The sequence below is a fragment of the Eleutherodactylus coqui genome, chromosome 3, assembly GCF_035609145.1.
Source record: "Eleutherodactylus coqui strain aEleCoq1 chromosome 3, aEleCoq1.hap1, whole genome shotgun sequence".
NCBI classification, from domain to species: domain Eukaryota; kingdom Metazoa; phylum Chordata; class Amphibia; order Anura; family Eleutherodactylidae; genus Eleutherodactylus; species Eleutherodactylus coqui.
In genome coordinates, this window is record NC_089839.1 from 117681101 (window position 1) to 117699587 (window position 18487).

At 44.3% G+C, this 18487-nt stretch overlaps 1 protein-coding gene across 1 annotated transcript in view; it reads right to left on the reverse strand.

Moving 5' to 3' along the window:
* Window positions 1-1243: 1243 nt before the first annotated feature.
* Window positions 1244-18487, reverse strand: part of PCNX2 (pecanex 2) — a 397565-nt gene continuing 380321 nt past the window's right edge. Inside the window, exon 33 of the mRNA XM_066594873.1 lies at window positions 1244-1297. Coding sequence (XP_066450970.1) covers window positions 1244-1297 — 54 coding nt within the window. The remainder of the gene's footprint in view (window positions 1298-18487) is intronic.

Below are 18487 nucleotides of genomic sequence, written 5' to 3' on the forward strand. Positions count from 1 at the left end.
TTTCTTTTGCATTCAGATACTGGTATGTCTTAATATCTTTTTTTTCCGCTCCTGGTCACTTATAGCATTTAATGATTAATTTCAAAATTCAATTTTTAATGAGTACATTTTTATTTAACATTTTTTCCTGTTTTTATACTTGTTGACACAAAGTATTGATATTCCCTTCTTTAAAAAGTGTTTATATTGTAATACTATAGTAATAGCTACTCCTATTCGGTCAACATAAGTTCTTTCATTAAGAACTTGTAATTATATTTTATTATACTGCTCTAATGTGCCTTATATATAGATATTCCGGGATTATTCTAACAAGAATAAAACACTTTTTATTAAAAGGGCTACATTAATTCACATGTCAAACAATACGTTTTCAATAGAGATGAGCGAGCATACTCGCTAAGGCAAACTACAAGAGCGAGTAGTGCCTTATGTGAGTACCTGCCCACTCGTCTCAAAAGATTCGGGTGGCGTTGGGGGGCGGGGAGCGGTGGGGGAAAGCGGGGAGGAACGTGGGGGGGAGATCTCGCTCGAGTAGTTTGCCTTAGCGAATACGCTCGCTCATCTCTAGTTTTCAATAATACTGCATTTATGCTGTGTCTTTTCAACAAGATGGACATTTAAAATATCATAGGAAATAAAACAGTGTATCAGTTTATTAAATTATATAGAATAAATGAATATATTAGCTTCTGTATTCTGCATACACATGCCTTTCTCTCGATTAAATGGAGTTTGCAGACTTCTCCCTTCAACAAATTCTTTCTTCCATTGTACATTTTGCGCTGATAGGTTGTTTCTGCTTCAAGGCCAGTACTTCAGTTTACTATTTCTACTAGCATGCAGGTATTAGAGTTCCTTAAATTGTTTAGCAGTGCTCAAGTGAATGTGTTTAATGTAGTTCTTCACAAATCAAATAATACTGTACGAGTCATGTTCAGTTTTAAAGCGATACTGAAGTAGCAAGTTAAAGTCTATTGGAAATCCAAATCTTGAAACATTTCAATTCCACTTATCCAATTCACCTCATTAGCTCATCAGAGTGGTAGGAAAGGTTATCCAGCATTTTTACTTTTGTGAGTAATTTAACAATGTTAAACTATTTGCCAAGGTGTCATGACTCTGACACAGGTAGGTGTAAACTTGTATACTGGCTTTGTCACTTTAGATTTTAGGTTGTATTTTCAAATCTTAACAATATGCTTCAATATTTTAAGTACGAAGACTTGGCTTACTTAAACTGTTATTTTTGACCGTCATCTGTAGGCTCTTCAATGTTAACAGTCCTGTCAAAATTCTGAAAGAAAGAGAAATGTAATACTCGCTTAGTCATTAAAATCACAAGTGCTTTATTGTAATAAAGCAAACTATACCAAAAAGGTAGAAACATTAAAAACAATGAAAACTATTGCTTCCAAAATAAAATTCTGTTATAAAAATTGCGATTAGAGGGAGTTAAACTTATAGTACTAATGCACAATAAAGCATAACAGGTCTGAAACAACTGGTAAGATTCCTGGACCTTAATAATTTTGAAATGCAATATTTTGTGCCAATCTCCAATATTATGTGACTTTGCCTATCTACCTTCAAGTCTGGCTACTATATCAATAGATTGGCAATTGACATAGCTGTGTTTGCTGATATTCATTCTTGCTGGGACTTTGCTACTACATTGCCTCAAAGCTTCATAAAACCACTATAAATCGATTTACTGACCCATTATACTGTATGCATGTTATGGATTGTAACATACATTGTTATATTCATTTCGGAATGGTGTATTAGTTGTACCCTATTTATTGTGTTTTTAAAGATTTTTTTTCTTCATTTTTCTTCTCTCTTGGGCTCCTGGTGTCCTCTTCATAATTTTTCTCTATTTGGGTTTTGCTTATACCTTCAATTATTAACTTGCAATAACAGAAATGCAAATCTGAGTAATAGCAAGACATTCTACAATAGTAACTGGTAATTACAGCTTGTTGCACAGAGTCTGTAAACCAGCTCCGCAAGCTTGCCATACAGAGTTTGGTAATCGAGTAAGGGGAGGATTCCGAGCAATGTTAGGACAAAAGTTCTTAACGAAATGTCCGATATTTCCAGCTAACAAACTTAGTCATATGTTTCAGCTAAACACAAATTCCTGTAGTCAAAGCACCAGTCCTAAGTCCTTAGTAGCATTGCTTTCAGTACGCGCAATGTTCTTTGTTTTACGAGGGTCCCCTTACTTTCTGTACCAATGCAGGAGTACTCCTGTATCCGTTCTGGCTGTAGGGTTGGCACACTCCAGTGCGTGCAATCTCCTCAGAAGTAGGTCCTGAAGAATTCTGGTGTTCCTTTCCAGGTTGAGGCAGATGGAGCATTTGGTTCCACAGACCTTTAACTCTCTTTCAACTGCAGCAGATGCTCATCCTAAAACTTCTTGAAGCGTGCAGGATTTTGTACCTTCTACACCATTATATCATGATCTCAAAGGTGCCACTAGCTTTGGTACTGCCTGAGGCGAACAGCAAAATGGCACACCCTCCCCACTAAAAAAGTATTACTTCACTGACAACAAAGAATAAAAAGATATAATTATCCCTAAAGTAATAATCCAATAAAACAATTACAATACTCCAAATATATTATTGTAATCATTAATACTAGATTCAGTGCATAAATACAGCCCCAGGACCAAGCTTAGTACATAAACATAAGACTAGAAATACTTAAATTTGTACTTTCTAATACAACCTGAACAATAGCAAAGCATGATGGGAGTTGTCAGCTCTCAAACAAGAATGCTACTAGCCATCATTGGTCAATACACTCTACAGTGCAGTGGTGGATGGTATAATAATGTGCGATGATGACAGATAGAGGCGGCACATTTAATTTTAAAAAACTGAGCTTTACTAATGAAAGCAATGTGATATTTCATCACTCCATGGGAGGGTAATTATTCTTCAAATCGTTCATTAACTTGAAAATGGTCATAAACCCCATTCATGTTCAAGATAGAGAGGCACTTTTAATTTACTGCTACACCTCAGCATCAACAGCCAATCGCTCATCATTTATGCAGCATAAAATATCAGTGATGAGCTCATCGTCCAGTTTAAACAGCAGCTGTTCAGTAGTGAACAGCCGCTCTGTTATCTCAATGTAGAGGGGCGGGGGAGCGAGAGGAAAGAAATCTCCAGCACTGCCCCGCCCCCCCCTCTGGCCGCTATGTGAGTGAGACAGCTCTGCTAGCTTCCATGTAGGAGCATGGGAGCAAGGAAACACAGGGACAAGTATCGGGCATTATTTGCCCCGACATTCGTCCCATGTAAATGTACCTTAACACTGCGAAACAGGAGTTTCCCTTAATTAGCAGAAATGATCCCCTTCTTGACCTACGTCTATTGGCCTCTCACTAGCCAAGCCAGAAATCTACAGCACACTGATGAGGGGCAAAACCCTCAAAACATCTGTCTGTGTAAGGATTCTGGCTTGGTTTTCAATTCCCAGTCATTGCTATGAGGCTTGTCTAAAGAGTCTGACAACTGACTTGCAGGAATGATGCCTTCCAATAGGTGGCGATGTAGAGGTATTGTTCAGTCTTTCCTATTTCCACATTTCCCAGATGAGCAATATGGCCTTATAAGTCTCCTCACACAGCTTTTCGGTGCTCTCCTTCAGGCCTTATTCACACAAGCGTTTTATCGCAGATATTTTGCCACGATAAAACTTCTGCCAAAAATTGCGGAAATTGTAAAATTGGATTTCAATGCATTTGTTCAGATGGCCGATGTTTAGCCATGTTAAATCATTCGGCCAGAAGAGAGCACATACACTGCTGATTCCGGAGGCTACATTTACACGTGGCTGGAAAAGATAGGTCTTGTCCTATTTTTCAAATAAACAAATAAATAAATCTTGGTATTTGTATAGCGCCAACTTATTCCGCAGAGCTTTCAGGTAATTATTACTTATTACCCCCACCAAGCTGGGTTCTCTTTTGCTGCGATTAGCTGGCAACTCCCATAAAAGCCTAGGGGAGAGAGGTGGAAGGAGTTTAGCAGTTGAACGCCCTCCTCCTCCCTCTGCCTGCAGCTCCTATAGGCCTCTATGGGAGCTTCTATTGCTGTGATCAGCCAGCAAAAGGAGGGGGAGGGAGTTTAGCATCGCTAAAAGATTTCTCCCCAGCCGACCGAATTCTGGGCTGTGGCGTATATACACCGCACACAGCCATGTGAATGAGCGAGGAAATGCAAGATTTAGCTGCAACTTGCTTATAGCTCTCGCACGTACATGCGTTTTTCGTCCGCAATGACAAAAATTGCATCACTCGTGTGAATAAGGCCTAAGGAGAAACAATACCCTTCCCGAACCTTAAAGGGGTTGTCCCGCGAAACAAAGTTGGGGTATACACTTCTGTATGGCCATATTAATGCACTTTGTGAAGTACATTGTGCATTAAATATGAGCCAAACAGAAGTTATTCACTTACCTGTTCCGTTGCTAGCGTCCCCGTCTCCATGGTGCCGTCTAATTTTCAGCGTCTAATCGCCCGATTAGACGCGCTTGCGCAGTCCGGTCTTCTCCGTGTTGAATGGGGCTGCTCGTGCTGGAGAGCGCTCCTCGTAGCTCCGCCCCGTCACGTGTGCCGATTCCAGCCAATCAGGAGGCTGGAATCGGCAATGGACCGCACAGAAGACCTGCGGTCCACTGAGGGTGAAGATCCCAGCGGCCATCTTCGCAAGGTAAGTAAGAAGTCACCGGAGCGCGGGGATTCGGGTAAGTACTATCCGTTTTTTTTTTTCAACACATGCATCGGATTTGTCTCGCGTCGAACGGGGGGGCTATTGAAAAAAAAAAAAAAACGTTTCGGCGCGGGACAACCCCTTTAAGTACGTACATGTTACGTAATTCACACCTGCTAGGCTTCAACTGTTGTTAAATAGCATCTTGGTCAAAGGTCAGAAATAAACAATAAATAACATGTCCACCATATGTAGTCGTAAATAAGAGTAAATTAGAAATTACAAAGAAACTTTTTACCAAAAATAATCAACTTTGATTCCACATTCTCAGACATAAATTAGGGTTATTTGTCATTTACTGTTAGATTAAAGACAGGTGCATCGTTATCTACATTGCCCTATGCCTGCTATTTCTGTCAATTGTACATTTTAACTAAGAATCACAAAATATAAAAAGAATGTCTAATCATAAGTCAGGGCTAATTGGAAGAGAGAAGTATTAATCTGTCAGATAGCAAAATCATTCAAACAGATGTTTACAAGAATCTTCATTATCTCAGCAGCAACTTCTGGGACCTTTGCCAAAAGCTAAAGGCTTCAATGACATAACTTGTGTTTTACAAAGCATATTCCTACATCATTATTTCAAAATACCGTAGTTTAAAATACATTATTGATCATATTGAAATCAAACATAATTACAAAATATAAGTATTGATAGAATTAGAAAGCAAATCCAGTCTAAAAAACATTTTAACATCATTATTATATGGTACAATAAATAGTACCATTGAAAAATACAACGTACCCCGCAAAAAGGTTTGGGAAACCAAATCGTGGTGAAAGGATTGGGAAAGGTCAGTTTTTATGCCGCTTTCCAAAAAAGGTAACCCAAGAGAATGCTCAAACTACCACCCAAGAGCCCTAATATCGCATACAAGCAAAATACTACTGAAGATTATATAAAAACGCATGATGGCAATAGTGGAATTGGAACTCCTTGATACATAAGCTGGTTTTCGCAAAGAAGAAGGAACAAGAGACTAAATTGCAAATCTCTTTATCAATGTAGTAACCTGCAGTGTAGATTAAGTGGTAGGCCAACCTTGCAGAGAAAATTCAGCACTACACAGACATCAGTGACTATAAAAGGTTTTTTGAGGCCCTGAAGTCAGTAAATGGTACTTCACACCAAATTCAAAGTCCCTTGGTCAGAACAGATGGTCTATCACTCTTAACGGATAAGGTGTCTATTCTAAAACAGTGGTGTGATCATTCTTAGACCCTCTTCAGTACCAATCGCATGGTCCAGGACTCGGCAATACATTACATCCCAAAACAGTCAGAGAAGACATAACTGGACAAGTTTCCCACCCTAGAGGAAACCATCAAGGCTATCAAATAGCTGAAAAGTGCAAAGCAGCATGAATTCATGGAATTTTAACTGAGTTTTGGATACATGGTGGCTCAGTACTACACACTAAATTTCCATCAGCTCTTTGTCTGCTGTTGGGAACAAGACAAGTTTCCACAGGCCCTCCGAGATGCAGTCATTATATAAGAATAAAGGGAAGAAGTTGAGATGCTCCAACTATCAGGGGATAACTCTGCTTTCCATCACATGAAAAATCCTTGTAAGAATATTGGTCCCCACCATTGCTGAAAAACATTCTTCTAGAAAGCCAGTGTGGCTTCAGAGCTAACAGGAGTACCACTGAAATGGTATTTGTTCTCCAACAGCTTCAAAAGAAGATGTAAGGAACAAAACAACAGACTGTACGTCACTTTTGTCAATCTCACTAAAGCATTTCTTACTTAAGTAGGAAAATGCCTGTGGCAAATTTTGGCACATCTGGGATGTACGTATCATTATGATCATCCAACTGCATGAAGACCAGCATAGTTGAGTCAATTAAAAATTTGAACTCTGAGAGCCCTTTCCAATACACAATGATATAAAGCAAAGCTGTTTTCTTTGTACCAACCCTCTTCACAGTCTTCTTCAGTACGATGCTTTAGAGAGCCACAGCAGATCTGGATGATCAAGATGCTTATATTCAATACTGTATCGAAGGTAACTTGTTTAACCTGAAGAGACTAAAGGCCCATACTCTAATACTAAAACAATGAAACAACTCTAAAAGTGCTATGTTTTGCTGATCATGCTGCATTTGTGTCGCACCCGGAGACAGCGCTGCAATGTACAACAGTCTGCTTTTCAGACGTTGTCAGCTTATTTGGGCTGGAGATTGGATTGAAGAAGACAGAAGTTCTTCATTGACCCACATGTCAGGAAGACTACAATACTTTGTATCACCATTGTCGAGTCAAAATTGAAGGCTGTCAGGCAGTTTAGCTACCTGGGATGTATTATATCTCCTTAGATGTCAAGATTGAGAAAGAGATTGACAACAGACTGGCAAAAGCAAGCAGCGCATTTGGCAGAGTATACAAAAGGGTATGGTACAACAATTACTGAAGAAAAGTGCGAAGATCAGTGGGTATAGAGCTGTTATATTGACAATCCTTTCATATGGCTCTGGGTCATGGGCCATCTCTTGTCACTATATACAACTCCTTGAGCACGTCTTAATATTCATCAGTATGACTTCACAACCAACATTAATGTCCTTAAACAGGCAGAAATTGGCAGTATTGAAACTATGCTATTGAAGATGCAATTACGCTGGTCAGGACATACTTCCAGGATGAAGAATCACTGTTTGCCCAAGACTGTGCAATATGGCAAGATCAGAACTAGCCACTGAAACAGAGGGGCACAGAAGAAGATAATGACAATAATCTTTATTCATATAGCACCAACTTATTCTGAAGTGCTTTTGTGGCACATAGGGGACACAAACAATACAAAAATTTAAAAAATTACAAGCGTTACATGTGGCATTCAATTATTTAGAAACAAAAGGGGTAGGTGATACAGAAGGTATGGGGATAGGAGGTGGAACAAGGGGGAACACAGCAATGTGACGATAACATGCGATATACAGTTTTTAGGACACAGATGGGGTGGGGGTAGTACAGGAGTTATGGGACAGGAAGTGTACATGATAAGCAAAAATGGAAAGCCATAGGGAGGGGCAGGGGCATATTGTGGGGGAGGGGGACTAGATCAGGAGGTTTAGTATGCTACTTTGAAGAGGTGCATCTTTAAGGCGTGTCTGAAGTTCCGGAAATGTCTGCATGTTTTGAGGTATAGCATTCCAGAGGATTAGTGCTGCTCTAGAGAAGTCCTGGAGGTGAGCATGTGAGGTTCATATTACAAGGGTGTTTAGTCTGAGTGTGCTAGCAGATCGGAGTGCACGGACTGGGTGATGTATGGACAGAAGGGAAGAGATGTACAGAGGTGCGGTGCCATGGAGAGCATTGTGGGTGAGGGTGATGAGTTTGAATTGAGTTCTGTGGTGTATAGGAAGCCAGCGCAGCAACTGGCATAGTGCAAAGGCATCTAAGAAGCAGCTGGATAAGAATATGAGTCTAGCTGCCGCATTTACTATGGATTGGAAAGGGGAGAGTCTGGTGCGGTAAAGGCCAATGAGCAGGGAGTTGCAGTTATTGAGTGCGTGTCTGCGGTGGTATAAGGATTCTCTGAAGAAGTCTTTTGAAGTCTGTCATATTTTTCACAATGAGTAGTCTACTCTACACTCCGATCTCAGAGCTTGGAGGCACATCACATGCTTTCCTTTTGAGAACACTTGCTGGGTTGCTCTCGAAGACAAGTGGAAACGGAGAAAAAAACAAGGCAGTGAAGCTCCAAATTCAGGTCAAATGTTCTTGTTACGTTGTGCTGCTGGGACCTGTAGTACTAGGGTTTCTAGCAGCACAGCCCACAGGTGGTGAATGATTATGCTAGCTGGGTGTGGTGATCTCCTGCTAGCCAATGCCCCGGGTCTTTGCTGACATATAAACCCAGCTCCAGTTCAGTGTCTGTCTAGTGTCCAGACTGAACAGTCATGTATCCATGTCTGTTACAGCTTGCTGTGTGTTTGGTGTCTTGCTGGTTCATGTCCATTTGTATGTTTATTTTCTGTCAGTTTTGTGTCAGTTTTTGCTGCTGGACTCCTGGTTAGTGTAGGGATTAGCGGTATAGCCAGGAGCCGTGAAGTAGCCCGCTAGCTTCCATGTTTTGTACAAACTATCAAATAATACCTGGTATTTATATATAGCTTATCATCTGTTACTAGTGTTTGCATTTTGGCTGCTGTATGCTGTGTTTTCTGGCTCTGTGTGTCATGTTGTTCTGTCCCTGTCATGTGGCATGTGTATGTGTCTTGTTCTGGTGGCGTGGTTCCTAGGAGCATCTAGGTCCTGGTCCGAAGACCGCTGGGCTGCTCTTTACTGAGGCAATGTCTCCGCTTAGGTAGGACCATGTCATCATCCCCTGTAGTACAGGGCCAGTTGTCTGAAACCCATGCGCATCCGTTCCTTCTTAGTCACGATCGTGTGAGCCCCGTGCTTAGTTTGCCCACACGATCGTAATATCGTGTAAGTGCTAGAAAGTGCTTTTGTAAGTGCTAGAAATGATAGTACTACAGGTCCCAGCAGCACAACGTAGCAGTTCTGTTTGCATCATTGTGTGCGGATCTGCCCAACCAAAATTGGACTCATCAGCCACCAGTGAGCCTGAAGTAAATATGCACAGACATTTACCTAAATCTTCATTCACGAGGCCACGCCATGCAAGTACAGTGCCCTCTTATGGAGTGAAAATATTATTCATTCAGGTACTGTTCAGTAAAAGTTACTTTTGTGAAAACATGTTGCTTCAGTCTCCGTTTGTCACAGGTGCGCCATCACATACCATCCACTTGCTTCACACATACTCAGCTCTCCGTTCTTCTTTTTCCCTCTATTTGTGACAGCCACAATAGACAACGTCCTAATATGCTATCTATGGTGGAGGGATGCGGGGTTGTTTCCCTTTACTGGACAAGTTATCAAAAAAAACACAGAAAGACGACATTTTTTTCAGACACATTGGGAAACTAAAATATTAAAGATTACACCGGGGAACACAATTTTGGTGACTGAGACGTTGGAACGTTTTTGGGGTATTTTGTTGTCATAGATTCTGAAAATATTAGTTTTTCTCCATCAGGTCTGCTTATTAAGATATGATAAATGTCCAACTGCGCAGGAGGGTGGACCAGATGACCCTGGAAGTCCCTTCCAACTGTATCATTCTATGAAATGTACATATATATGTACACATATTGCATTATATATGTAATGACTGACAAAAGCTGAAGGTACAAAGATAAATCTTAAAAAGACTAGAACATGAATAAAACAAAAGTTTCTTCATTGAAAGACAGCGATGAAACTACATATCTGTGATTTCCTGAGATGAGATATTCCTATATATTCACACTGGATGTTTCACCGGTAGTCAGCCATCATATGCGTATCCCATCGTCCGGAGTCCTGTTCTTCTACAGTCCTTAACAAACTCCCAACTATCCATGACCTTTTCACCAGTAAACGCTTGAAGTTGCTCGCCCTCACGGAAACCTGGATACAGCAGTCCGATCCTACCTCCCCGACTGCATTGTCCTATGATGGCCTGCAGTTCTCCCACACCCCCAGATCGGATGACAGACGCGGTGGAGGAGTAGGCATCATCCTCTCCCCAAACTGTACCTTCCAGGTCATTCCCTCAGCTCCCTCACTTACCTTCCACTCCTTCGAAGTCCACACCCTGCGACTCTTCCGCCCACTGCCTCTGCGTGTCGCAGTTATTTACCGCCCCCCAGGTCCTACCCGCCTGTTCCTAGACCACTTTGCTGCCTGGCTCCCCCACTTCCTATCCTGTGAAATCCCAACCCTCATCCTTGGTGATTTCAACATTCCTACTAACGACTCTAGCTCCTCATCTGCCTCCCGGCTTTTAACACTTACCTCCTCCCTTGGCTTATCACTAATCTCTGACTCCCCCACTCATAGAGATGGTAACACTCTCGACTTAGTTTTCCTCCGTCTCTGCTCTGCTTCTCACTTTACTAACTCCCCCCTTCCACTCTCAGATCACAACCTTCTCTCTTTCTCCATCAGGCACCCTAGCATCTCTCCTGACCCTCCTATCTATCGCACCTCTAGGAACCTCCAGTCTATCCGCACTAAACAGTTTGCCGAAACTATTCAGTCCTCCCTATCGCCTATCTCTCGCCTCCCCTGCCCTAACCTGGCAGCCGAATATTACCACACCACCCTCAGCCGTGCCCTGGATGAAGTGGCACCGCCCGTGACACGACCCGTCAAACGCAGACCACGGTAACCCTGGCTCACGTCCCAAACGCGCTTCATCCGGCAGTGCTCTAGGTGCGCCGAGCGGCTGTGGAGAAAATCAAAGCTGCCAGCAGACTTCCTCCACTTCAAATTCATGCTTAAAACGTATAACCTAGCCCTTCACCATGCCAAACAAGTTTATTTCACCTCCCTTGTCTCCTCACTATCCCACAACCCTAAACAACTCTTTGAGACCTTTCACTCCCTCCTCAGCCCCAAGGAACAGGCCCCTGCGACAGACCTGACTGCTGGAGAACTAGCTGCCTATTTCAAAGAAAAAATCGACCACATTCGAAAAGAAATCTCTGAAAGCTGCATGGTTAGCCCTGATCCCAGTTTCATCAGCACTGCACCCAGCACCTACTCACTATCTACGCTAGAACCAACGACAGAGAAAGAAGTCTCCAGGCTCCTTTCCGCTGCCCGCCCCACCACCTGCGCTAGCGACCCTCTCCCCTCTCACCTCCTCCGCTCCCTTTCCCCAGCTCTCATTACTCACCTTACCACAATCTGCAACCCCTCCCTAACCTCTGGCACTTTTCCCTCCTCATTCAAACACTCCATTATATCCCCTCTGCTTAAAAAACCAACCCTGGACCCGACTAATGCTGCCAACTACCGACCCGTCTCAAACCTCCCCTTTATCTCCAAATTACTGGAACGCCTGGTCTACTCCCGCCTTACTCGCTTTCTCTCTGACAACTCGCTCCTCGACCCCCTCCAGTCTGGTTTCCGCTCTCTACACTCGACCGAAACTGCCCTTACAAAAGTAACAAATGACCTGATGACTGCAAGGTCGAGAGGTGATTACTCCCTACTAATCCTCCTTGACCTGTCTGCTGCATTTGACACTGTCGACCATAATCTCCTTCTCACTATGCTCCGCTCTATTGGTCTAAAGGATACTGCTCTCTCCTGGTTCTCTTCCTACCTCTCTGAACGCTCTTTCAGTGTTTCCTTTGCTGGCTCTATCTCTGCTCCACTTCCTCTCACTGTCGGGGTACCCCAGGGCTCGGTCCTTGGTCGCCTTCTTTTCTCTATCTATACTGCCCTAATTGGACAAACCATCCACAGATTTGGCCTCCAATACCATCTCTACGCTGACGACACCCAACTATACACCTCCTCTCGTGAGATCTCTGGACCATTCCTCCAAAATATCACCGACTGTCTGTCCGCTGTCTCTAACACTATGTCCTCCCTTTTTCTCAAACTAAACCTCTCTAAAACTGACCTCCTTGTCTTTCCACCTTCTAACTGACCTCCCCTCAACATCTCCATTCCAGTGTCTGGCACCATTATAACCCCCAGACGGCATGCCCGATGCCTTGGGGTCACACTGGACTCTGACCTCTCCTTTGCCCCCCATATCCAATCTCTGGCTCAAACATGCCACATGCACCTCAGAAATATTGCTAAAATACGTCCGTTCCTAACCACGGACACGCTAAAGACGCTCGAGGTTGCGCTCATCCACTTCCGGCTTGACTACTGCAACTCGCTACTCATTGGCCTCCCCCGCACTAGACTCGCTCCACTCCAATCCATACTAAATGCAGCAGCTAGACTCATTTTTCTATCCAGTCGTTATTCAGACGCCTCTGCACTATGCCAGTCGCTGCATTGGCTGCCCATCCACTGCAGAACTAAATTTAAACTCCTCTACCTCACTCACAAAGCTCTGCATGGCGCTGCGCCACCATACATCGCCTCCCTACTGTCAGTATACCACCCAGCGCGCTCACTCCGATTGGATAACACCCTCAGACTAAACACCCCTGTAATACGAACCTCTCATGCTCGCCTACAGGACTTCACTAGAGCAGCACCCATCCTCTGGAATGCTCTACCCCAAGGCATCCAGACAATTCCCGATGCACGAAATTTCAGATGTGCCTTAAAAATGCACCTCTTCAGGGAAGCATACCAAATCTCCTGACCTAGTCCCTCGCCCCTCCCTATGGTGCTCCACCCTGTTTGCCTTCTGATAAATGATCTGTACATAAAATTTCCTATTGCCTGTGTTCCCCAACCCCTGCACCTCCTGTACCACCCTCAACCCATTTGTGTCTAACCCAATGTATCTCACATTGGAATTGTTGTATTGTTTTGCATTTATCCATGCCTGAAAGCGCTGCGGAATAAGTTGGCGCTATACAAATAAAGATTATTATTATTATTATTATTATTTTCTAGTGAAATCATTCACCCTGTTAATCACTTACATCACCAAGACAATCTGGAGTTGATACAAAATGACTGCAAGTCCTGTAATTTGATGCTTATATTACAATCAAGTGTTCAGAAACAGAAGTGAGCGTATTCTCCACAAGTTCACCGGAGTTTGCAGCCTTATAGTTCCCATGGAAATGCAACCATACAAAACAACGACAACGCACGTGCCCCAAAGTTGTCCACTGAATCTGAGAAACCCCGTTCTATCACGAGTTCCCGGAAATTTTCTACATTTGTAGTCAAAACACCTTCTATTTCTCTTTAATGTATTTACAAATTGTTTCATCAAATCAAGTTTGATGTGCAGTGGTGGCAATATGTATCATATGTACTAATAGTACGCAAATGCTGGCGGGAAAATAAAGGGAACATAACAAAAATAGATATCTCGAAAACTAGAGCTCATAGAATGAAATGTGTATTATTTTTTTGAATCAGCAGCACAGAAATACCCAGAATGAGGTCTAAAACTCCAAGCAAGATGAAATTTTTTTCGTTCCCCAGTGTTATTAGTGACACAAGTCTACAGCACAGAATACTAATAGGAACACATAACTGGGATCCACTTTCAGATGTAAAATGATAATTACAAGCACAATTGTGTGTAGAGGCTTCTGCAGCTTAAAAAAAAAAATCAAGGACACATCACATTTTCTTAATGGACAGTGGAAAAAAGTGCCCTAACTTTACGAACCGTCCAGAAATTATGAATGATCGGCAATTCTAGAGGATAGTAAGGCTAAATCTATAACAAAGCACTTGAGGGCACATGCATCCAGAATTACAGCTAAAATTAATAGTTTATTACTCGTTTATTTGTATGACACTAGCGTTGCTGACCATCCTGTTCTGAAGGCAGATTAGCAGCAATACAAACATGCACACAGCTGCCTGTGTGCTGATAACATCCAGAGTTGCTATATAGGGGTCCCATCACAGAAGAGTTCATAACTAGAGATGAGCGAGCACCAAACTGCTCGGGTGCTCGTTACTCGGGACGAAATTTTCGCGATGCTCGAGGGTTCGTTTCGAGTAACGAACCCCATTGAAGTCAATGGGCGACCCGAGCATTTTTGTATATCGCCGATGCTCACTAAGGTTTTCATTTTTGAAAATCGGGGCAATTCAAGAAAGTGATAGGAACGACACAGCAACGGATAGGGCAGGCGAGGGGCTACATGTTGGGCTGCATCTCAAGTTCCCAGGTCCCACTATTAAGCCACAATAGCGGCAAGAGTGCCCCCCCCCCCCCCGCACTGTCAGCATAAAGATCGTTCTCCTCTGCCACAGCAGTAACAGCTGTGGCAGAGAAGAACGATGTTAGCCCATTGAATTCAATGGAGCCGGCAATACAGCAGGTTCCACTGAAAGCAATGGGCTGCCGGCGTGCGCGGGATGAATTGTCGGGAAGGGCTTAAATATAGAAGCCCTTCCCTGCAATTCATCCAGAAATGTGTAAAAATAAAAAAAATACACCGTATATACCGGCGTATAAGGCGACGGGGCGTATAAGACGACCCCCCAACTGTCACCTTATACGCCGGGAATACAGCGGAGCAAAAAATAGAAATCATTACTCACTTCCCCTGGCGTTCTGCGGCGCTGCTGCAGGATGTCGCTCCCTCCTGGTCCCCGGCAGAGCATTGCTTTCTGGATGCAGGGCTTGAAATCCCCGCCTCCAGAAAACACACGTGCCTTCAGCCAATCACAGCCAATGACAATGATGTCATTGAATGGCTGTGATTGACTGACGGCGTGTGTTAGCTAATCACAGTAGCTTTCTGGAGGCGGGGATTTCAAGCCCTGCGTCCAGAAAGCAATGCTCTGCCAGGGACCAGGAGGGAGCGACAGCCTGCAGCAGCGCTGCAGAACGCCGGGGGAGGTGAGTAATGAATTTTTTTTTACACTTTCTTTTTTTTTGTATTACCGGCGTATAAGACGACCCCCGACTTCAGAGCAGATTTTTCGGGGTTCAAAAGTCGTCTTACACGCCAGTATATTTTAAAAACTAGACCCCTTAACAAATTCATCTAGGGGTGTACTGCATATTTTGACCCCAAAGTATTTGAATGAATCTAAGCAAAGCAAAAGGAAAAAATGACGATTTTCATTTGTTTGTCAATTTTGTCAATTTAAAAACTGTTTTTTTTGTACAGTGTACATAGGAATGAAGACTTTCACCCCAAAATGGATACCCCTGTTTGTCCCGTGTTCAGAAAATTGTGGCCCTAATCTACTTACAGGACACATGGCTAGGCCCATAATGGAGGGAATGCCCGCTGGATTTCAGGGCAGAACTGAATAAATTCCAGGCCCCATTGCCCACTTATACGGAAAAAAATTTGACTTCCTAAAAATAATCCCCCCCCCCCCCCCCGACATCCCCATTTTTTGGCATTCCCTAAATATTAGATAAAGGTAATAATATAAACTGCGTTTTATGTCCGAAGACAGGGGTAATTACGGAGGCTGGTTGGGTTGGGCACATGGGGCGAGAAAACCGGGTATCCCCCCCCTCCTCTCATGTATTTTGGGGGGTATTTCGTAACCTCAGCGGCGGGGATGGGGTGTAGAAAGTGGCGCTGTGAGGCTTTGTAATCTTGCTGCGGTGCAGCGGTCTCACAGAGAAGGCGCTCAACAAGCTGCTCCTGGAACTGCAGGAAGACGAACGTTCCCAGGGCTTCTTGTAAATTACGGATTACTGGTAGCGGTCTGAATAACGCCGGGCTCACGTAGCCGTAGGCGTAATCCGCTTGCCGAGGCCTGCAGCGGATTCCAGCTGTGAGCCCGGCTGTGACCTTGCGTACGGTTGCGTAATGTACTGCGCATAACTGCCTACTCACACAGGCGGTTTTTTGTTTGCATTTCCCGTGCCATCGCTTAGAGATGACTCGGGTACCTGCAGCCCGTACACAATGTGTTTGCATATGGGCTGCGAGCATATCCGTGGTCATAGAGCACAATGGGCTCTAGGTCGCAGATATTCGTGGTAAAATATAGCATGCTATGTTCTGTTTCTGCGAGTGGATTACGTAATTCCGACCCACTAATTGAGGGGAATAGTGTAATCCAATGCATGCGATTGATCCGTGGATTACCGCTGATCAAGCGCATACAGAACCTGTAATTCCTCTCCGGTCACGCGTGACCGGCCTAATGTTAGATTGCTACTTTATCACGTGACCGGGGACCGCTCAGCGAGGCCGCCGGTCACTGCTCCAAGTACTCAGTGACCATTGGTCGCTGGGAGCAAGGAGATTTAAAATTTCCTGGGCTCCCCGGCTCCTGCGAATGTGTCCGGTATGTTGCCGGCGGGCGCATGCGCAGCAGCCGGAAGGGTCCATGGAGGATAATCGCATCTGGATTCAAATGCGGAAGCCTCCGAGAACATGTTTCATCTCCCCCAACCGATCGCATCGGTGAGGGGAGATGAAACTGCCACTTTTTAAAGAACTTTTACGTGATCGCCATTATGCATTGGATAACGGCGATCACGTGACCAGTAACCACATACCGCGGCTCCCCGTGACATCTCCAGGCTCTTGGCTACCTTTTGTAGCCAGCAGCAGGGAGATTTTATATTTCTTGGGCAATATTTCACTTTTGCGCATGCGTCCGCCATCATGCTGACGGGCGCATGCGCCGAAGCTGGGGTAAGATCCGCGGATCAACATCCCACCAGGGAACAAATCTGGGACCTTGGGTACGTAATTTCATCCCCCCCTTACGGATACGATCCATAAGGGGAGATGAAACTTTAACTTTTTAAACTTTTTTTTTTTTTTTTTTAACTTTATATGATCACCGTTATCTGATGGATAATGGTGATCATATGACTGGAAACCACATACAGCGGTCCCCAGTCATATCTCCCTGCACTCGGCTATCTGTGACAACCGGGTGCAGGGAGATTTTGAATTTGCCGGACTCGCCGGCTTCTGCGCATGCGCGCCGCATCGGCACATCGCAGAAGCCAGCGGGGGGTCCCGACACCGGCCGGAGGACATCGGCGGACCTGAGGTGAGTATTTTCACCTCCCCTCATGGATCCAATCCATGAGGGGAGGTGAAACTTTTCTTTTTTTACACTTTTTTTTCACTTTTCCACGATCGTCGTTATCCATTGTATAACGGCGATCGCGGTACCGGGGAGCGCTCACCGCGGTCCCCGCTGACATCTCCTGCCTCCCGCCTACCTACAGGAGCCAGGAGCCAGGAGATTTTAAGTCTCCCGCGCCGCCGGGCCTTCTGCGCATGCGGCTGACGTAATGCCGCCTGGCGCGAATACGCAGAAGGACGGCTACGGTGCCCGGAGCATCGGGGAGTCGTGCGGCGGACCTCGGTGAGTAATTTCAGCTGCTCCGATGGATCCAATCCATCAGAGCAGCTGAATCTTTAACTTTTATTGCACTTTTATTTACTTTTTTGCGATCGGCGCTATCCATTGCATAGCGCCGATCGCAATGCCGGGGGGGGGGGGGGGCTCCGAACAGCCCGGGATGACAGCTCCATGCTGTCAGCTACCTGCGGACACCGACAGCATGGAGCTGTCACGTCCACAGCCCCAGGGGCTTTATTCTCTGCAGGACACATGTTTTTACGTCCTCAGAGAATAAAGCCCACTTCGGGAGGACATAAAAACACTATGGGCTGGTCGTTAAGGGGTTAAGAAGAGAGGGACCATCTAGCTTGTTATCAGTGCACCTGCATCTGTAAGGGTATGGGGTCGCATTAGTGCCTATGGCATGGGCAGCTTACACATCCTGAAAGCCACTATGAATGCTGAGCAGTATATACAGGTTTTAGGACAACATATGCCCCCATCCAGACAACACCTTTTAGGGAAGGCCTTACATATTTCAGCCGGACACATATTTCAGCTAAACCACATACTGCATCCATCACAACAGCATAGCTTCACAGAAGAAGAGTCCGGGAGCTGAACTGACCTGTCTGCAGTCCAGACCTTTCACAAACAGAAAAACTTCAGTGCATTATAAAATGAAAAACCTGGCAAAAACAACCCAGGATTGTTGAGCAGTTAGAATCCTACATCAGACAAAAATGGGACAACATTCCTCTCGAAAAATCTCCAGCAATTGGCTCCTCACTTCCCAGACATTTACAGACTGTTGTAAAAAGAAGAGTGGATGCTACACAATGATAGTCACGTCCCTGTCCCAACTTTAAGTGAGATATGTTGCTGCCATCAATTTATAA